Source organism: Saccostrea cucullata, unplaced genomic scaffold (assembly GCF_032062105.1).
Source record: "Saccostrea cucullata isolate Sc308-1 unplaced genomic scaffold, CSIRO_AGI_Scuc_v1 ctg10049, whole genome shotgun sequence".
Classification (NCBI taxonomy): Eukaryota; Metazoa; Mollusca; class Bivalvia; order Ostreida; family Ostreidae; genus Saccostrea; species Saccostrea cuccullata.
Window position 1 is genome coordinate 128 of NW_026924523.1, and position 23351 is coordinate 23478.

Here is a 23351-nt window from a genome sequence, read left to right on the forward strand (position 1 = left end):
AGCTGCAGAACTGTAGCTCTCTGCTTGAGAAAATTCGGACAGATAAAGCAGAGAGCTACAGATCCAAGCGTTGTAAAAACCTTCGATTTATGCTGACGATTTTTTGTCACTATTTTAGGTATTTATTTCGTGTAGTTTAAGCTTTCTCTGGCTTTTAGAATGGTATCCTATCAATAATTCATATATTTAACTCTTATGTTTCATATTATATTTGCCTTTTAACGGTCCGAAACAGTCCTGTTTATAGTTTTGTAATGTCGGTGAAAAAGAGTTTTCTTTCGACATCCGTGACCACAAACAGCCATTTGTTAGCGTTTAGAGGTAAGTAAATCATCAGGAATTGAAATTTAATGCATGATTAATTATTGAGTACATTTTAAAATTAATTTCAAAGCTGTGGAAATTATAAAATACAAGAAAAAATAACTGTAGTGAGCGACGAAAAATCGTCGGCGTAAATCGAAGGTTTTTACAACGCTTGGATCTGTAGCTCTCTGCTTTATCCGTCCGAATTTTCTCAAGCAGAGAGCTACAGTTCTGCAGCTACATCGATACAAGGCCAATTGTCAAGAGGCACCAGACAGGTGACATTTGATGTAAATAAAGGAAATTTGAAAATGGGAATGGCCTTATACGGCATAGGGACTTGCCTTCCTGATTGATAAATGTAAAATAATTCTTTAAAAAATCTGTATCTACATAAAATACACTCCCTCTAAAAGTTGCTTTATTAAAGATTCTGTCATGATCAGGCAAGAAAAATAATGTTCAAAAAAAGTACTGCACCTTGAGAGTTTAAGTATATAGAATGATGTAATACTATTTTTAAAAACATTATTTTTCTCGCCTGATCATTTCAGAATCTTTAATTATCAAAGGAACTTTAAGAGTGTATTTAATGTAGATACAGATTAAAAAAAAATATTTTACATTTATCAATCCGGAAGACAAGCCCCTATGCTATACGGGGCAGTAGAAAATCCCTGTAGATTCAATAATTTTTACATGGAACATGTGGAGTGTGAACAAACAATGTAAGCATTTTATTAGATGTTTAATGTTACAATTAAGGGATGTAATGTATTACCTGAGCCAACAGGAATGACACTTCCATACACTGTATAGAAGTGCCTTGACATTGAAACTGTAATGCTCCTCCCGACCTCGGCTTTGGCCTTTGAATTGTGCCTTGGGTGTGAGCACGAAGTTTTCTTCCTCCATCTTACACCAAGGGAGTATCGGTGGAAGGGACAGATTAAATAATCCTCGGCCGTGGTAAAAATGCCAGCTCGGAGGCATATTAAATACCCCTCTGATGCTATATTTCCAATATTTAAAAATTTAAGATGGTTTGTAATGTCTTTGTTGCAGTTTTTTATAAGAATCAAATTGTTTTCTTCTGGGCAATGAGGTGAAACTCCACACTCAGACAAAAAAGAAAAACTACAGGACAAATGGTTGTCCATAAAGATCTTTTTTTGATGAAATATATATGTCAATCTCTACTTATTGTAAGTATATAAGTCTCTAAGTACCTGTTCAAAGTCATAATAAACAAAAATCAACCTCTTATCTCCTTCTCACAGAAGAGTGAAATGCATCATTTTCGACTTCTTTACAGAAGAGTGCCAAGGGAGATAACTAGAATTTCATGTTTTTACATAATTTAAAATCACTGTATCTATTCGTAGTTAAAATAACCCATGGGTTTTTAAAATGTTTTTTACTCTTTGACACTGGATGTTCAATATTTTATAATTCACATTCAATGAGAGTGCGGGCTTTTTTAAAAAATCACCTGCACGTACATACACCTTTCAATGGATATTGTTGACTGTTTCAGTATATATTGAATTCATTTTTTAATCAACCGTGCATAAAATCCATTTATAACTGTGATTAAGTATTTAGTTTGATGTATCTTAATGTAAATATGAGGGTTTTTGAAAAATCTATCACTATCATGAATCACTTATTTTTATTTCTGCCTGGTTCTTATAAATAGCTGTACTTAAATATTAATTGAGTCTATAACTACGTTTTTAATTTCTTATGCAAATCAAGATGAACTCAAACACATTCCTCTTAAGGTCCCACATACCTGGTACTTTGTATGATGAGGTAGAAGGTCCATCATAAATGTACAATTGATCGTAACCTGGATCACAGCCATAATAGACGGAACCCTTGATATTCAACTTCCTGACAACAATCATGATTCTATTATGGTTGGTGGTGCTGGTAGAGGCGGGGGCATTGCTCACAGTGACGGTACAGTCCATGTTATTTCTATACTTGCTGTCCTGGGTCAGGTCAAGGCGAATGGAGGGTAGCCCGCTGATTGTGAGTGTTTCCCCACATATTGCATCCAAGTAAACTGTATTTTACAAAAAAGTAAGTTGTAAATAATAAATTACAGTAAATTGTTTTATCTAACACCATTAGATTGATTGACTGATTGTAAATTGTTTAACGTTCCTCTATAGAATTATTCACTCATATGGAGACGCCACCACTTGCCGGTGGAGAGCTGCAAATTTGTCCTCTGTTTGGCATTCGGCCATCGAGCAGTGAGGGATCTTTTTTGTGCCAGCACCTACTGCAACAGGGAACCTCGGTTTATACAGTCTCATCCGAAGGACTGACTCCTTACTTCGCGACTCTAGAGCAGACACTCTAACCACTGCGCCACACGGGCGAATAACACCATTAGAAACATGATACTTAAAGTATTCTAAATGAAATATATGGAGATAACGAGCAGTATTCGAGCTCAAAAGTCCATTAAACAATACAAAATTGGAGCAGAGCAAAAACGGACCTCGATAACATTAAAGGTGGAATCAGGTGCAATGGAGGAGTGAGCATCCTCAGCCGACCGGTCACACTCGCTTAAGTTTTAGAATTCATAGATTTAAGGAATCACTGTCTAGTTTGTATAGTATGCCAGGGCATCAACAATGGTGGGAAACATGGGATAATTTGCATAACGGGCGAAGCCCGTTATGCATAAATTATCCCATGTTTCCCACTATTGTTGATGTCCCTGGCATACTATACTAACTTGACAGTGATTCCATATATTTCCATTTCATTGTGAAATGAAATTGTAGATTTAGACTTTAAAAATGCAGACATATATATAAATTACACGAGGATTCCCATCCCAATTTCAATAGTCCTCGCCCACTGACGTCAAACACAACAGCAGCCGCACGAGATTTACATGCATATTTGGCCTCCTTAACGTCAGACTCAGAGACAGATGGGCACGAGATTTGTAAGCATATTAGGCCTCCTTAGCTCCTGACCTATTGACTTGCCTAATTTACATTCCGGTAGAATTATCAAGAAATTAACTCCGCTAACTTTCAAAGGGTTATCACAGAGAGAAAAATTAGAAATGGAAATATTATAAAACTAACTATAGTTCTCTGAATTCTAAAACTTTATTGTAACACTTGTCATGATCGGGAAATAACGGATAAAACCCGTAGACAATTCAGTGTGTATATTATACTGGCCTAACAATAACTATGAAAAACGTCAGTCAGCATTTGACTTAATGATAAATTGTATTTGCTGACAAGGCCATTGTATCGACCATGTTACTTACGAAATGGTGACTTTAAACGAGACTGCTGAAATTCTTTTTTCAGTAACTTGTTTGTTAATATTTTTTCTCGTTTAAGAAATTCGTAGAGCCTGCTCATATCGAATCATCCCCTTATGCAGGTGTAGCTGCAGGACTGTAGCTCTCCGAAAAATATATTGATAGACGAGTCTGTCAAATTATTTTTTTGGAGAGCTACAGATTTGCAGCTAATGCAGGTGATGAAGGTATATTGCTGCATAAGTAAGGGAATGTAACGATTTTTAAGTCATCACGTTTATCAAAAAAATTGGTTATTAGAATACTATTAACGTCTTTTTTCAAGTAAAATATATTATCTAAATCACAGGTACTTGTGGACAGCCCCCCCCCCCCCCCCCCCCCCCCCTTGATATTCAACTCCGGGGATTATTGGACATTTTTTCACAAATTATAATTATTACACATATTCATAATGTGTACAATATGAAAAAATCGTCAAAACCCCCAAAAAATCGCTCCACAAAAAAAAATACCCCACTATACATTATAAGAGTATAGTGGGGTATTTTTTTTTTTTTTTTGGCCAACGGACTATATTTTGGCCAAAGTAGTTTTACAAAATGGCTAAAAACAATGTACAGTGTATAAATCATATTTTTCATACATTTTAATAATAATCTCCTAAAATAACTAAAAGAAAGGCCATCATCTTGCACGAAAATAAACAATTTTTATACTTCTATATACATATACATTTATTAAATAACTATAAAAAGACAGTCATATTGTGTTGAAAAGTTATTTCCAATAAGCATACATTTTGTCGAATTTCTCGTATGTACCCCTAACTATAAAAAGACCATTATTTTGTGTTGAAAAGTTATTTTCAATTAGCAAACATTTCTCGTACTTGCCCCTAAACATAGAGAGATCATATATAAAAAGTGCATAAATTTGTTCGATATTTATGCACTTTGAAAATAGATTTTTTTTTTCAAAGTACATTAACTTGGTCCCAAATTTAACGCACTTTGATTTTTTTTTCAAATTGCATTGTAACACTGCTCTCTTATATTAGATATTTCAATTCGGCCATTTTCTATTTTTCGGAACTAAAACTAGAAAACAAAATCCATATCCCAAGTCTAAATATGCCAGTTGTATGCATTTCCCTATTGCACTTCAAATTTATAGCACGAACATTTCTCAGTTTCAGTAGAAAAAATACAAAATATTGACTGCTATACAGACTATCATTTTATTTCATAACATACAGTAGTAGTGTCAAAGAATTTTCATTTTACATTGTAGAAATCCATCTTATCCATCATTTGATCAATGTGCTTTTCTCAGTCTGCCAGGGTTTAGGAACATCGCTGTATTATACATACAAATACTTATGGCATAACCAAGACATATACATGTGTAAAACAGTACATTCTGTCCTTTTTAGGTTTTGACTGTTCAATATGTTTCAGTATGTTTGTCAGTTATGTGTTTCTATTATTCTGTGACCCTAGCTTAGGTACAGATCATTATCTATAATATGGTATGTGCTAGTAACTGCTTTCTCACTTTATAATCAGCTCTAGAATGTTTTCTATAGCTACAATATTTCACTTTTATGTGCTTATATTTTTTAGTCAATACATGTTTTCCTTAAAATTCATTTTTGTTTCTTTTTACTTACAGCATGCACGTGTATATTTTCACTAAACTTTATGTTTATTTGTTAAATCACTTCTTAAAAGCACTCTTATACCATGTTTTATTTATTTAACTGTATAAATATGCAGACAATATTGTCATCATCATCATCATCTTCCTTTACACCCTGTGGTGTGTTGGGCAGCAACAAAATTCCTCCACCCTTGCCTGTCCTGGGCTAGCCTTGTCAACGATCCCCAGGTCTGGTGCATTGCCTTCATCTCGCCTTCTACTGTCCTTCGCCATGATGTTCTAGGCCTCCCCCTCTTTCTTTTGCCCTCTGGTGTCCAATGCAGTGCTGTTCTAGTTGTTGACTGGGGGTCTTTTCTGAGAACACGTCCAATCCACCTCCATCGGCACTTGGTTATGATGGTACCCATGTCCTCTTGTTTGCATCTGCTCAGCAGGTCTTCATTTGTTACCTTATCGGGCCAGACAATATTGTACATGAACATAATTATTGGAAAGTTCTTTTAGGGCATTTTATGGAACGCCGTCACTGCCTTATAGCAGAACACTACTATTGCATTGTGTCAACCTTCCATTACATTATGTCAACTCTTTATGACATTAACCCACACTAGAGGTACTGTGAGCGATGAGCTCACTAAATGATACCCCCCGCCTCCCATATGGTTATAACTGGTGAAAAAGTCCATGTTTTCCTGTGGCCGGGAAACCCAAAATATGTGTCGGATCAAAAAGTAAAATAGGAGGTGCACAATGGCAACATATAATAAAGATTCTGTGAAAGTTTCATCAAATTTCATTCAGTGGTATGAGAGGAGTTGCGGATAAGAGATGGGTACCCCAAAGCGTAACAGACGGACGGACGGACAGAAATACCGATTACTATATACCCCCACTTTTCAAGCGGGGGGTATAACTACTATTGCATTGTGTCAACCTTCCATTACATTATGTCCACTCTTTATGACATTAACCCACACTACTATTGCATTGTGTCAACCTTCCATTACATTATGTCAACTCTTTATGACATTAACCCACACTACTATTGCATTGTGTCAACCTTCCATTACATTATGTCAACTCTTTATGACATTTACACATACTACAATTATATTTCTTCAACTTGCATTTCGTTATGTTTACTTTTCATGCGATCGTAGTTTTTATTAACTGATGTGAAAAGCTCATACCATACTGTGCGCACTCTTCTACATTATGTCGATTCACTATTACGTTATGCGAAAACGGGTATCCTCGGCCTTTATATGAGCATAACGTATTTTCAGCGTTCCGCAAGCACTGAAAATGGCGGGAGAAAAACTGTCGTAGAGGAGATTCTCAGCAATTTGGGAATGACATCTTTAAATGAAAACTTTAAGCGACAAATGATTGACGTGCAAAGCCTTAACATTGCGACTGTGAATTAAAGTCACATCGAAATTCAGTGGTGTTTACTTTAATCTCATAATTAAATAAATCAAATATTATGAGTTGTGCAGCAATCATTTTTTTTCTTTTTATTTTGATTCTTTTTCTTTTTATTTTGATTCTTTTTTTTAATAAAAGTCTTAAACTTTGAAGGACATTGCATTAGTTTCACAATAAGCTTAGCTGAATTAAGTTGAAAACTTTTTTCTATAAAACTATAAAGCCTGAGAGCTTCTCCGCTTTCCGCCCTTGGTCTCCAACCATATACCGTCCCCCTTGTTTCAAGATTCCCATATCTGTCACTGATATGTGCCCATGCATGCTTAAAAGCTTACTAAGGCATATTCAATTGATTTAGATGAGCGACTGGTAGATTTTTGTAATAGAATTCTGGCCCTGGAATGATTAAAAAAAATTACTAACTCTAGTGACGTAGCATCTTTTTTTTGAAAGAGGAGGTCAGCCAGAAAAAAAATCATTTACCCGAAAAAACTTGACAAGCCAAGAAAAAAAAAGCCCAAGCCCGAAAATCCTATTTCGGGGAGAGGGGTCCAACTTCGATCAGTCCTATTTTTTTCCAGATATATTACAATACCCTTAGTGGATTATACTTCAACAAAAAGTGGGGGTGGGGGCTGTACAGTTTCAATGAACATTACATTTTCTATAGTAAAGTTATGTCTGAGAAAAGAGGGGGTGTGTGTGATATTATGTGCCTGTAATTTATCCTAATCAATCAGGACCCCCCCCCTTCTTACCAGTCATTAAATCACAGTCGTCAACATTCATTATATACTAGATATACAGCTTTTAGATAATGTAAATGTTTTTTAACATCAGGTAATGAACTTTTGGAATCAACACGATAAAGAGTTAACACAATATAAAGATATTTTTAAATCACGTAAGAAAGAGTTGACATAACGTAATTACATATCCACATCACGGAATGGAGTTTTGACATAATGTAATAAAGTATTGATATAATATAAAGATATGTTCACATTGTGTTATACACTTTTTACACCACGTAATAAAGCACTGACATAAAGGTAAGATGTGTTCACCTCATATTATGATGCCTTCGCCGTAAAATAAAGATAAATCCAAATCACGTAATAATGCTTTGATATAATAGAAATATACACTCTCAAAAAGGAATGGGCTTTTGACTTTGTGTAATGATAAGTTTAATTATAAAACACAATTTACTTGAGTAATGCAGTTTTGACCTCACATTTTAAAGAAATGAAATGATGTAAAGAGAAATTCATTTCATGCAAGAAAGTTTTAACACAATGTAAACACATTATCACTTCATATAATGAATTTTTTACTTCAAGTTATGAAGTGCTGACATAATGAAAGGATGTATTTACTTCATGTAATGCAGCATTGACATGATGCTAAGATATATTTATATCATCTCATAAGAAATGGACATAAGGTAAAGATATGTTCACATCACGTAATGATAAATTGACATAATAAATGCATAGTTGTATGCTATAAGGCAGTGATGGCGTTCCATAGCATTTCAAGCGTTGCAATATTTGATCCATCGTCGGAAACCCACGGGTGATCTCATCTTGCATAAGTGATAAGTAAAAACGAGATCACCGACGATGTATTTGATCTTTTACTGTATTATTTTCAATTTGTATAATATAATTCTTATTTGTATAATTTTACATTTGTATTTACTAATTTTCAAATTTGAATTTAAGACATTTTTTGTATTCTATAATCATATTTTTGAGTTGTAAAAAAGTTTACTTGTATTGTATCAGAGGAATTGTTATTTGTTTCCGCCCATAGGATTTCATCAGTCAAGTTAGATAGTCTGTATCGTGTTCAGAAAGGAGTACGATGTTTCAAAAAAAAAAAAAAAAAAAAAAAAAAAGGAAAGAAAGAAAGAAAGGAAAAACACTGTTTACGTTTACATTGAGTTCAAATGTCATTCTTATGATCATGCTATAAATTAAAAAAGGCACATACTATGGGGAGATGCACACACTGAGCATATTTAGACAGGTTAGTGATTTATTTTGTTTATTTCCTAATAAGATCGTAAATTAAGGCAGGTCCACCCTTTTACGGATCGGTTTTAATTTTACACACCGATATAAAATTTTGATTATCCTTGTCTATTGAAATAAAATCTTTTTGGATGATTGAAAATGATTTAGCAAGTATATATTTGTTTATTATAGTGTCATTGTGCACACAAAGCATTAATGTACATTATTTATAGGAATAACCACTTTGCACTCTGTCCATAGGATCTATATATGTAATTTAGTACATACACAGACATTCTTAATTGCCATTATGGACCTAAAGCTTTTAATTTTTTTTTAAACAAACTAACTTGAGATCTATTTATCTTTAATTTTTAGCCTATATCATCTTTTTAAATTTACTTTTCATAAGTTTTATTGAAAAAATAGATATTCCAAAAATGGGGGTATGGGTGTTCAAAAGGCTGTTTTGTAAAAATTTTCTGGTCAACCATAATAAAGTATGTTTTTCTGCTAACCTAAGATATAATTCTAAATAATTGTGAAGAAAAAATAGCATATAAACATAAAAGATTTTGAGAAATATTTAAAATAAAGATATTTTGAGCTTTTTCTCTGAAAGATTTTGACACAATCAACATCAATTATTTAGTGTTTTCAAATAGAAGTTTCAAATATTTTCTTGACAAATGAATATTTATGATTTTCCTAAGTTTTAACAATAATTGGATGTGATTTGGTACATAGCTAAATAAAATATAATGTTACACTTCTATATGTCGAATTTTGACTGTTGAATTTTTAGAGGTATATACTCCGAGACATGTTGCATGAAAATTAACCTGCAAAGATATGTTTTTTATGGGTATTTTAGTTAGATTATGACTTATTCAAGATTTTCAAATAAAAAAATAAACAGTTTGACAGAAAATTCTGAAAGTACGGACCTACGTCTTAACTCCGGATGGCCCGCCTCCTCTTCTTCAAGTGTCCCCTTTGGCTCCTCAGTCCCTCTGTACTCTCACGTTTTCCAGGCTTTCGCGATTTTGAAATATCAAAATCGCAAAAAAGGAAAACATCAGATATTGAAATATTTGACGTTTTCCAGGCTTAATAAAAGACAGGAAAACGTCCGAGATTTTGGACCACTCCCTCTGAATCCGCACCCCTTTTTCCTTTTTGAGTGGGAATACATATGTAACAGCATTTACTTTACTATTTTACTTTATTTTGCAACAAATTAATATTTTGCACATGCTTGCATATTTTTTTGGGGGGGGGGGGGGGTCATGGGGTTGGGCTGGTGGTTCTCTATCTTACGTTTACTCTGCTTTGGGGGTTCGAAAGGATTAAATTATATTTACCCTACGTAGCCGGTCATGATGAGGGGTTTGTCCAAAGACAGAGTAATTGTATTCTAGACAGCTAGTAGGCCTACAGCCAATATCTAAATAATTTGTACTTACATTTTGGCGGTACGTATGCATATACCACATTCACAGTTAAGACAAAAATTATTAATTCCAGTCTCAAATACGCCATTTATCACATGTCATGAACAATGAAATGTCAAGGCAAATAATGAAGTTAATCAAAAATTATTTAATCAAATTAATGAGCAACAATCTCGACTGTTTACATCCGGTTATAAGATACATAATAGTTCGTTCTAGGACATTTCGTACTAGTTAAATCCTGGGTCCCACTATGGTCGATTAAAAAAAGATATTAGTTGTTATCGTAATCCAATGAAAAAGAGAGGAGACAGAGAGAGAATAACAGAATAAGGAGGTGTTCTTTGACAATTAATGGTTTATTAAAAATACCATGACATCAAAGAGCCATGACACCAGTCAGTCAGTATTTCAGAGGCCTTGACCCAAATTAGAAAACGAGCAGTAGATAACCGCTGCATTGAGTATATTGATAAAGTTCCTTCCCTCTCCTGTGTTCTTAGGCCTGTCAGAAATAGTACTCTACCGGTGTTGTAATGTAGAATTTCCTCTATTTTCTTTAGAGAAGTGGACAGGCTTTCGCCTGGATGTAGGCGAAAGCTTGTCCACTTCTGCAAAGAGAATAAATTCCCCATGGTCAGCTTTGTCCCGGAATCAAAAGAACTTACGACTTAGACCAAAACTTCTAGTTATTGTAAAAGTTTGCAAAATTAATAATTATCTTTGAAATTGTTTGTGTAAAAATATCTTATCACGTTCCTTTAAAAAAGTTGAAAATAATTTTCGATATAATATTTATGGCACGCCAAATTCACAAAAATGAGATAAACCTAGTTTCACAATTGATAAACTAGGTTTATCGACTGTAAACTATAGTTTACAAACCGTAAACTATAGTTAACGATTCGTTAAGAATAGTTAACGATTCGTTAAGTATAGTTTTCATCTGTAAACGGTCGTTAACTATAGTTTACGAATGTTAATCTAAGTTTATCTGTCTGAATAAAGCGTTAACAATAGATTTTGTTGATAAACATAGATTCACGTTTGTAAACTATAGTTTACAATCGTAAACTATAGTTAAGAGTTGTTAATCATAGTTTCAAAATCGTGAAACTATATTTATCAGATCGTTAACTATAGTTAGTGTTTTGTAAACTATAGTTTACAAATCGTGAAACTGTATTTATCAGTTAATCTATGTTTTGCAATCGCAAATGATCGTTTTCGGTGTTAAGTATAGTTTACGGTTGTGAAACATAGATTATCGCGTTAACTATGGTTTACAGATGTAAAATATAGATTAACGTTGTTAACTATAGTTTACAGTCCGTAAACTATAGTTTACAACCGATAAACCTAGTTTATCGACTGTGAAACTATGTTCAGCTTATTTTTGTGAATTTGGCGTGCCATAAATATTAATTAAAAAGTTATATGAAGAATTAAATTTGGTTTAAGTCGTAAGTTCTTTTATAAATTGGGCCCCTTCACTTTAGAGTAAGAAATCCCACATCAGAGTCAATTTTTCCTCTCTTTCCTTCTTAGAAAAGTATTTCCCATCCTTTAATTATCAATGTTGAAATCATTTCGACAATCAAAGTCCAGTCTGCGTTGGCGTGTCACCAAATAAATAACAGCATATGCAACACATTTGGTGGAAAGGTACGGAAGCGTATTAGGGCCGCAGCAGTATCTTTTATTAATTTGTTATAACAAATTATTATTTTGTTATAACAAATTATTATTTTGTTATAACAAATTATTAATTTTATGTAAAAATTTAATAATTTGTTACAACAAATTAATAATTTGTTATAACAAATATATTGATAATTTGTTAAAACAACTTGATAATTTGTTATAACAAATTATTAATTTGTTTAAACAAATTGATAATTTGTTATAACAAATTACTAATTTGTTATAACAACTTGATAATTTGTTTAAACAAATTGATAATTTGTTTAAACAAATTGATAATTTGTTATAACAAATTACTAATTTGTTTAAACAAATTGATAATTTGTTATAACAAATTACTAATTTGTTATAACAAATTGATAATTTGTTATAACAAATTAATAATTTGTTATAACAAATTGATAATTTGTTATAACAAATTACTAATTTGTTATAACAAATTGATAATTTGTTATAACAAATTGATAATTTGTTTAAACAAATTGATAATCTGTTATAACAAATTAATAATCTGTTATAACAAATTAATAATTTGTTTAAACAAATTGATAATTTGTTATATCAAATTGATAATTTGTTATAACAAATTACTAATTTGTTATAACAAATTACTAATTTGTTATAACAAATTGCTATTTTTGGAAATTTGACATGTACACAGAACTATGGAATCTATATCAGATTAGAAATCATTGAAATATTGAATTTGTGAAACAATAAGCATACAGTCTGCAAAGTTGACCTATATGTTCCTTCTAGCATCTCAGAGTTTTCACTTCAAACAACAATGTCATGATGAATTGCATCAATGTCCTAGATTCTATTCCTTATACTAGTAGCTTATTCTTAGAAGCTTTAATGAAAGTTTGTCCATACGTGCCCCCCCCCCCCCTTTCCGACTCTGCACATTCATATCACCCAATTCGTATGCTAGGAAAAATATTATCTTATTTGAGCCATGCAAAAGAATGTTACAATATAAATTGTTTTATTATATCCCCCCCGCTTGAAAAGTGGGAGGGTAAACTGTAATCGGTATGTCCGTCCGTCCGTCTGTTACGCTTTGGAGTACCCATCTCTTATCCGCAACTCCTCTTATACTACGAAGTGAAATTCAATGAAACTTTCACAGAATCTTTATTACATAACATATTGCCATTGTGCACCTCCTATTTTACTTTTTGATCCGACACATATTTTGGGTTTCCTGGCCACAGCTAAACATGGACTTTGTCTTGATAAGCATATGGGAGGCGGGGGGGGGGGGGGGTATCATTTAGTCAGCTCATTGCTCACAGTATCTCTAGTTTGTGTTTTGATTTTGTTCATTTTCACCCCCCCTTCTCTCTCTCTCTCTCTCTCTCTCTCTGGATTCTTTTTTACATGTGATATGATCTACTTTGAATATTGCTTTTCGACAGGCATTTATGTCTACTGTTCAACCCAATTCATGAGTAAAGAATAAAATCTTTAAACCAAACCCAATTCTATATATGCAAAATCCTGGATCTGCTCCCGTGGTGAACCTCCATGGTTTCCTATAAAGCTGTGAGCAACAGAGGCACCATTGACCAAATGAATTTGCGGATAAATTATCAAGAAAAAATACATTCCGTAACAACCTTCCCCGGAAAACTAAAGAAAAAATAAAACCCACAATATTCTTGAGTGGGTATCTCTTGGTGAAATTTGATATTAAATTCCTAATGTGTCATTCAATTCTTCTGTATGCATGTAATTTTTATAATTTTTATAATAATAATAAAAAAAAAGAGCCTGTTGGAAAAGCTCTCAATAGTCCCACTAAGGCTATCTAAATTTAATTTTTTGCCATTTTCTCCAAAACTGCGGGACATTTGCAAATTATTTTTCATTTTATTGGCAATAAAGTAGATGAGGGATTTTTTTTTAATTTTAATTTCCGAATTTTCTTTAAATTAAAGAATTTTTTTTAATCACAATATACTTTCCATTTTATCAAATTACTATTTTCCACTGCTTAAACAAATTAATAATCTGTTATAACAAATTAGTAATTTGTTATAACAAATTGATATTTGTTATAACAAATTATCAATTTGTTATAACAAATTATCAACTTTTTGTTTATCAAAAATTGATAATTTGTTAAAACAAATTCAGAACGGATTTGTTATAACAAGATTTCAATTTTATATGGCCTAAAGCCTTATTTTTACAAATAATCACATTTGTTATTTAAGGAATAAACTTGGATTCTTGGCCAGATTATCGAGTATAATATGGTTTGGGTGAGTTTTCGCTTTTTAATACGCGAAGCGGGTTATAAAAAAGCGTAAACTGTTATAACATATTAATAATTTGTTATAACAAATTAATATTCCTTATAATTTAATTTTAAAATAATTAAACAATTTGGGATAAAAATTGTGTAATTTTTATAACAAATTCAAATTTACCGCGGCAATAATACAACCGTAGTAACGAAAAGTGATAATTTGGAACACTCAGGGGAGGTAAAATCTGATACATAGATTCTAGTTAGCCATGATGCTTAAGATTTTACTTTATATATAGATCGAGCAACTGTTTGAAGTTAAAGGTACATTCATTAAATCCAAAATTTTTCATGAATGCGACAAGGAGGGTCTGGAAAAGGGGATTGATGGATACAGATGATTCAGCTGGTTTCATATTTTGTTTATTGGGGTGTGTCCATATACTTGAAAATTTACCAGATTATACAAAATGTTATGACAACCAGATTTCAACCCGTTAAGCTTTTGGAAATCAACCAATGAGAGATAAAATTGAATATCTTTACAAACAGGATTAAATTATTTAAGGAATGACTCTGGATATTATTGAGATCATAAAAGTTATGAGTATAATCTGGTTAGAAAGTGTGCAAAACCATTTACGCTTTATAATCCGCGAAGCGGATTATAAAAAAGCAAAATGTTAAACTGATGAAGCTACAACCATTTGAAAACTTGTCCTCGATAATATGGCCAAGAACATTTTAATCTCTTTTTATAATTTAATTTTAAAATTTTTAAACAACTTTTGATGTAAAATTGTGTTGTTTTATAAGTTCAAATTTACCGCGCAATAATACAACAGTAGTAACGGAAGTGATTTGAAGCGAGGGGAGGTAATGACTGATACATAGATCTAGAAGCCATGATGTTTTTTAATGAGGTAAGAACGAGTAATTGATTAAAGTTGAAGGTACATTTATTAAATCTGTATATTTTCCATGGATTCCGAGGACTGGAAATGAGGGGATTGCATGGATATGATGTTTAAGCTGGTCGTCAAGGGGGTGTGTAGCGCGCTTACCAAACCAGATTATACAAAATGTTATGCGTTCCTTTTTGGAAATCAACCAATGAGAGGCGAGATACAAATAAAAATAAATTATAAGCCCATACTTTGGCACCAATATTTTGGCATTTATGAGTCAGACATGAAAAAGAAGACCTTGACACTTTGTCAGAATGGGTTAAATGTATCAAAAATGTATGTTAAAATCGCACATTAAACGATTGAGAGGCAATACGAAAACTATCTACATGTATCCTTCTGTATTTAATAGTAAGAAGTGAAAAAAAAAGAATTAGATACACTGTAGATTACACGATTAGTACGAACTAGTCCCTGCTGACAAAGCAGGTAACAACATTATCTTTGTTTGTAAGGCTCATTATATAAAATATATTAAAAAGGAATATGTATACAATTCTACACTAGTGGCAATCCTACTTATACTCTTAGCTTCCTTTCTAAGGAGGAAATTCTTCGAAATCGTATGTCGGTTTTGAATATTTTTAATATTCCAAATAACCAAAATGAATTACCATATCATTCTTGAATTGAAACTTCATAAAAATCCTTACAAACATAGATACATAGCGGGTTCCAGTAAATATTTTATAAAGCCTGTTTTCTTACTCCTCACTAAGACATTGACAGTAGTGAAGGAGAAATGATAAACTTCAAGAGTACTGTAATATGCATGGGGGTTGGACTTTAGAATTTTGCATATTAATCACAGGCTGATGGTGGTGTTTTTAGTGAAGTAAAGTAGCATCCAGTTGTAAATTTACTAGAAATGTTTTATTGTTCATGTTATTTCATTATCTTTTTGTTTACTTGAATTATTGATGCAATACACATTGCACTTCGACACTGTAATGTAAACAAATGTTGTTTTTGTATTACTAGACGATCTAGCGAGATATTGTTGAACAGACAGTAAGGGACAGTGATACTAAGATGTTATATGTCAGTTTTTCATCATTATCTACCATATTACGACTGTAATTTACTTACTTATTTCAGCATCATCGCATGTGTTGTAAATTGGGCGCTTGCCATCTTTCTTACGAAGAAAATAGTCATGTGACATAAACATTGTTGTTTTACAATTGATAAGATCGAAATAACACTGTCCGTGTCCTCAGATATGTATAATTGATAGTTAAATGTTATTTTATTGTAGTATTGTCATTTTATTATGTTTTATTTGACGAAATGTTTTGGAACTTGAATGTACTAAGCCGGCCGAGGATTGTGTGTGTCCGTTTTATTACAGATTGTTTGTTGAACTTATTCTACTATGTACATCGAATAGAATTTACAGCTCCTACTTTACATGTAGAAAGGACATTTTGAGCGACATTATTTTCTTTTTTACACAATATGTATGTAAAGTAGTTCTGAGTTGCTCCAGAAAGGACAATTATTCATTGGTTAATTGTGATCACGTGACCATTACAGAGGGTTATATATATAAGCAGCGAACGCCAGTTTCACAACAACGATCGTAATGATCAGATCATATTACGTCATCAACATCACTGACTGTAAATTACTAGCGACTTAAGTATGAGAAAATAATGTAAACTAATACAAATCACTGTAAACCAATTATTATACGCGTCATTTTTTATTCGCGAATGACCGCTAGAGAACTAATCCGCAGCGATTTATTTCCACGAACAAGTGGTCTTTTTTTTTTTAATTTCCACAAGTATTTTTTTGTATCAGATTAAAATTTTATATCCGCCCATAAACTAGGTAAAATGCTACCGTGAGTACTGCTTACGCATTATCATTCAAGACATTCTGTGCATTGCGTCCATTTTTAAAAATCTTATATCCGCACCTAAAGTAGGTAAAATGTTACCATGAGTATAATACTTCTTACGCATTATTCACGACGCTCGAATGAAAATCGGGAAAAAAATCGAGGAGATTAAAGTCGGTTTCAAACTCACAGGTGTAAAAGTACCTCATGCTAATTGGGTAATTGACGTTTTACAAGATCTACATAGCCAAAGGGCAATTATTATAAATGGTTGGGACGGAGCAGGACTGGGCCATAATTAGTCGTAATTAACCAGGCTATCTCTAACTCGTTTGTGACAATAAAGAACAATAATAACACAAGCTTAAATAATCATTGACTTTTAATCATTTTTAGACAAATAGTTTTAGATTTGCAATTCGTTTATATATTTTTATCTGAATGTTTGTAATTAAAGTTCAACTGCTTCTAGAACACTAAAGTTCTTCCGTGATTACTTATTGAACTGTCGGGATCGGTATTCAAAAAGGGCAAATAACTCTAATCATAACATGGGAAAATGAACAACTGGTTCGCGACTATAAATATCCGCGAGCATAGGTTACTCGCGGAACTCGCGGATATTTATCGCAGGCGTATAATACTTGGTTTACAGTAAGTAGCGTATAATTTCTCCAACGCACGGACAATGCAATCCACTGTATTTTATTAGGTCAGAGATGTTTGAGCTAGGACTTTATATATATACTCATAGATCTAGATGTACTGACTGTTTTGTTATATTTCATTGAACTTTGAAGTCTTTATTAAATGAAATATTTGAAACGAGAAATGGAACTTCGTTATGATTTACAAGGATGTGGTTTTGTTGTTTAAATACATGCGACGGGCTGAGGATGCCCCCCCCCCCCTTTATGAGGGACGGATGTCATACGTAGTCCTGATAAAATGTAATTAACTGAATTTACACGGGATGGAAACACTGTAGCTTGATTGGCATTTGACAGGGTGCCAAGGAAGCTTACAATTTTTGGTGTCAGAAGTGGGATGTCCTGCCATATACGAGGACATCTAGGATACGAACCCGTACTTTAGTACCTGTGAGAACTGAAGTAGAGTGGATTGCGGACAGTGTCGTGCAGTGGAAAATAAAAAATCTATTTTTAAATAGCAATGTATATATGTTCTTGTTACTGTTCTTATACTGAGTAGTTAAAAATGGAGGATGCTACTTCGCCGGATCCTGAAGTATTTATAAATGAACATAGGGGAAATGTTCAGTTAGGCCAAGGGGACGAAACAGATGTCTGGTGGAGGAACACTGATGACGAATATTTAATGGCAAATGAAAATCCTTTGGAAAGACATGCCAGTGACGACGACGACAACGACGAAGTAGGACGTACTTTCCGTCGGCGATCTGATTATCAGTTAGCTGACGACGCACATAGTGATCACAATCGCATTTCTACACTTCTGATCAAACCCGAACCCTACAATGGAAAAGAAAGTTGGGAGGAATACTTTTCTCCCTTTCAAGACTGCGCTGAACTAAGCCACTGGGACGACAGGACAAAACTTCTCTTCTTAGCCGCTAGCTCACGCGATAAAAGCCAGGACTTTCTAACTCCTGAGGAAAGACGCACGTTTAAAATTCTTGTTCAGCGTATGAACCAGAGATTTGGTAGCTCAAAACACAAAAATAGGTGGCTTTCAAAACTGGAAATGCGTAAGCGGATGCCTGGAGAAAGTATTGCAGAGATTGGAGACGATATACGGCAATTATCACAAACTAATAACTTGTACATCAAGATGCTTAAGCAGTCTCACTGGGCCTGACGAACCTCTCACAAAATTATTCCCGTTGAAATGCGATAAATGCCGTTCTTATTGACAAGGAGTGTAGCACTGTTGCAGAAGCGGAGCACGTCATTGAGAGAATACCAGTCAGTAATAATGGGATGGAGAAGAAAATAAATGTTAGACATGTGGATCAAGAACAAATAGTCAAACAGCTAACTGGAGAGCAAAAATCAAATAACTTGGAACATACAATCAAGTTACTAATCAATAGATTAGATAAACTGGAAAGTGCACAGAGAATGGAACCTCGGAAGGGCAATAACTCTTGGACTTGCTTCATCTGCAATTCACCAGATCATCTCATGAAGGACTGCCCAGAACGACGGACAAGAGGACAACAAATGACCACGACCTCTAGCCTGAATAGAAGACATGGGAGTGGAAACATGAGAAATAACAGATATCATTAAGTCAGGAGTCGGCACAAGAGGAATTGTCTTTCTGTTGGAAATGAACATACTAGGACTGGCCACACGGGGATATAACTCTCTTACGAGACAATGGATTTTATACAGAAGGAAACATATTTGACAAAGACATTTTCTAGTAGATAGTGGATCTACTAGTACTGCATCGATTATTTCATGTGGAAGTTTCATGAAACTCTCAAAGGAAAGGACCTTGTAACAGGACAACTAGATGACTTGACCAATTTAGTAAGGAGATCTTTGAAACAACCTGCTAAGGCTCATCATCTTGGTATATTAATGCCATATCGAGGCATCAACTTGCAACCCTGGTTCAGGAAGTTCACACCACAAAACTGAATGATGTCGGACAGTAGTACGATGATACCAGATTTTTTTGTTTTATTATATTGACACATGTCTAAGGTGGATGTTGTCCTAGGTGGTGCACCAAACTAGGTGAATGTGTAGATAGTGACTGGCCATTACTATTATTGCACATTAGGACCTCAGTTGTCTAGGGCTGGGCCGGACTGTAGGTGGACCTCAGTTGTCTAGGGCTGGGCCGGACTGTAGGTGGACATCAGTTGTCAAGGATTCGACGGGACTGATGGGAAAACAGTTGTCTAGGGCTGGGCCGGACTGATACTTTTGTTGGTTTCAATCTACTACTGGAATAAAATTATAAATGGATAATTGAAGAGAGTTCCTGATCCTGGGAGGAATCTACAAAAACAATGAAGAATTAGACCTGACTGATTGACTGACTGATTCCCATAGGAAGCAACCTTTATGAACTACATACATTTTATTCTAACAAGAATTTCCAATCTTGAACTAGCTTATGCACAGGGAGCTGTATACTTTATACTTGGGGTGGATGGTGGATTTTAAACATAACTGTTTGTATATCTGTACAGCAACATGAGACCACCAGAGGAGGAGATGGAGAAAGAAATAGCAGAGAGACGAGATGAAGAGATGGAGAAACTAGTAGCTGAAATGGCATCAGACGAGCAGCCAGATGTGTGAGAATTACCGAAAGAAGCGGTCGAGTGCAAGAAGAATAAAGATTTCATTGATGGTGGAAGCAAGAAGCTAGCAGTAAGACTATAAATTCAGGAGAATTTGAATTTTTAAGTGGGGGGAAGTGTAATATGCATGGGGGTTGGACTTTAGAATTTTGCATATTAATCACAGGCTGATGGTGGTGTTTTTTAGTGAAGTAAAGTAGCATCCAGTTGTAAATTTACTAGAAATGTTTTATTGTTCATGTTATTTCATTATTTTTTTGTTTACTTGAATTATTGATGCAATACACATTGCACTTCGACACTGTAATGTAAACAAATGTTGTTTTAGTATTACTAGACGATCTAGCGAGATATTGTTGAACAGACAGTAAGGGACAGTGATACTAAGATGTTATATGTCAGTTTTTCATCATTATCTACCATATTACGACTGTAATTTACTTACTTATTTCAGCATTATCACATGTGTTGTAAATTGGGCGCTTGCCATCTTTCTTACGAAGAAAATAGTCATGTGACATAAACATTGTTGTTTTACAATTGATAAGATCGAAATAACACTGTCCGTGTCCTCAAATATGTATAATTGATAGTTAAATGTTATTTTATTGTAGTATTGTCATTTTATTATGTTTTATCTCGAAAGAATAGATCTGGGTCTATAAAGTCATTAACACTATTTCCCTCTGGTGCAGATAAGTTACAAATCATACGCCACCCCCCTTGCTTTTTGGGAACAATGCCTATTGGGCTACACTTGATATTTGACATGGGGATATTCTTGAACGGCCCAGCTACTCTACCTAATTTAACCTCTTGATCAATTTTTTCTTGGAGCTGCTGTGAATTTGTTTGTGCAGATTTCATGTTTTTAGATTTTTGATATTCCCGTATACCCGAATAACAAATGTTGAAACCATATTGAAAACCATTGATTAATTCATGAGCAATATGTTGCAAGGGGTAGTCTTTTAGCATTGATTTTAGGATGTTAACGTTGACTGGGGTTGGGGCCAAGTCCCAGAGGCCTTGGTTGGTTTGGGGGGAACCCTCTACTCTGAAATCTGCTTGGGGGCTGGCGGGGATGTTCGGCTTGGGATGGGCGGAAGTTTTCTGTGCGAAATGCCTGACTGTTGTGCCAGCGGCAGTTTATGAGTGGGTGATTATTGGAGCATTTAATGCAAGCATGTTGATAAGTGCAGTATGGTCTTCCGCATGTGCCTTTGTAATTGAAGTCAAAGCATTTTGGCGATTTAGTTGTATAATTTGGGGTTTGCTGTGATAGAGTGTTGTGGCCATGAGACACATACAAGAGCCATAATTCTGCGTCGACACACCCCCAGTCGAGAGTATGGTTCCTGGAGCGCTTTAGTCTAAACTGTATGTCATAATTGAGCCAGTTTAAGTTTGATGATCGCTGTGCAGCAGTGCGTATGATGTTAATGTATTTAAGGATTGATTGAATGTGTTCAGGGAACTTAGTCAAGTAAATGCTGCTGAAAATGAGGAAAGCATTTGTCCATGTTTCAATTGAAGTTATTTTGATTTCTTTATGCTTAGCCTTTAGCACTAATTCGCCAGCAACAAATGCGAGCTGTTGCTGGGGCTCGTCATTTGGTTTGAGAGGAAGTAATTTATGCAAGTGAATGAATGCATTATCATATATGTTTTGTCTCAGGTTGTCTGGGACATGGACGCCCAATGCGTCTGAAACGCTACATAATGAATTTGGTGTTGTTGCACTTGAATTAGATAATGTATTAGTGCTGCCTGAAGTACCTGTAGAAAGCATTGTTGGCGATGCCTCAAACTCTAAGGGGTCAGGGATGTCTATTCCTGAGGAAGTTGTAGGCTGGTTTGATAAGGCTGGAGGTATGGCGTCAGGAGTGACCTGGTTCGGTTGAGTCACGGTGCTTGTAGCAGTGGTGACCTGGTTCGGTTGAGTCACGGTGCTTGGAGGCCTGGATGCTTTGGCCTTTTTGGTGGCAGCTGGAGCTCGGCCGGGCCTGGCATATGGAGACTTTGTAGTCCTTTTTGCACGGAGCATGTTTCTATAAAACAAACAACTGTGTAACTTGTGTTTAACATATACATAATTTATTATTATTATTATTAATTGCTTATATATTTATAAATTTTTACTATTAATGTTTTTTTTTTTTTTTGTTTGTTTGAATCTGAGATTGTAAGTTATTAACATCGTTTACTAATTATGAATGATCAAATTATATGTAGAGTTAAAGCCCTTTTGTTTAACGTTTGGCATGCCGCCATTAACGGATGGTGATGATGAATATTGATCCAGCAAAATCTGCTGACATCTTAAGTGCTGAGGCAAGGGAAACGCCCAATTCGCTTCCAGTGCTTCACTAGATGTTTAATACATACCGATGACCGGTGGAACGATACCTGTACAATATAGTAATCCACGTAATGGGTTGCAACTTGGAGGTGATTTTTCTGTTGATGCTGTCTGATCAAAATCGTCGAGCGAAGAGGATGTGTGCGCAAGCGCATTTAAGGCTTGGGGCTATTTTGGAAATTTGGTTGAGGACAGGGGAGTTATCGCGCTTAGGCTATTCTTCTTCGATAACTGGCATTTACCGCACATGGCGGTAAATGCAATTATTTGACGAAATGTTATGGAACTTGAATGTGTAGCGTAATACTTATGTGTGTACATTATTGTTCGGTATTACTACGCCGAGGATTGTGTGTGTCCGTTTTATTACAGATTGTTTGTTGAACTTACTTTATTATGTATATCGAATAGAATTTATAGCTCCTACCTTACATGTAGAAAGGACATTTTCAGCGACATTATTTTCTTTGTTTTACACAATATGTATGTAAAGTAGTTCTGAGTTGCTCCAGAAAGGACAATTATTCATTGGTTTATTGTGATCACGTGACCATTACAGAAGGTTATATATATAAGCAGCGAACGCCAGTTTCACAACAACGATCGTAACGATCAGATCATATTACGTCATCAACATCACTGACTGTAAATTACTAGCGACTTAAGTATGAGAAAATAATGTAAACTAATACAAATTAAGTAGCGTATAATTTCTCCACCGCACGGACACCG

The 23351-nt window shown here is 34.3% G+C and overlaps 2 protein-coding genes across 4 annotated transcripts; both read right to left on the minus strand.

The window, feature by feature from the left end:
* Positions 1-2101: 2101 nt before the first annotated feature.
* LOC134266626 (uncharacterized) lies at positions 2102-10355 on the minus strand (the record flags this gene model as incomplete). Its single annotated transcript, XM_062748844.1, has 2 exons — positions 10191-10355; positions 2102-2377 (listed from the first exon to the last, which is right to left on the minus strand). Coding segments are annotated over exons 1-2 (352 nt in total), but the record flags the coding sequence as incomplete, so codon positions are not given.
* A 10555-nt stretch (positions 10356-20910) lies between these two features.
* LOC134266625 (uncharacterized) lies at positions 20911-22880 on the minus strand. Of its 3 annotated transcripts, none has more exons than XM_062748843.1 (2): positions 22673-22880; positions 20911-22308 (listed from the first exon to the last, which is right to left on the minus strand). In XM_062748843.1, exon 2 carries the CDS (start codon positions 22302-22304, stop codon positions 21249-21251), a length of 1056 nt encoding a protein of 351 aa, XP_062604827.1. In that variant the 5' UTR covers positions 22305-22308; positions 22673-22880; the 3' UTR covers positions 20911-21248. The 3 variants fall into 3 exon arrangements, with proteins under 3 accessions (XP_062604827.1, XP_062604826.1, XP_062604825.1); XM_062748842.1 differs by having other exon boundaries at positions 22667-22880; XM_062748841.1 differs by having other exon boundaries at positions 22646-22880.
* Positions 22881-23351: the final 471 nt, after the last annotated feature.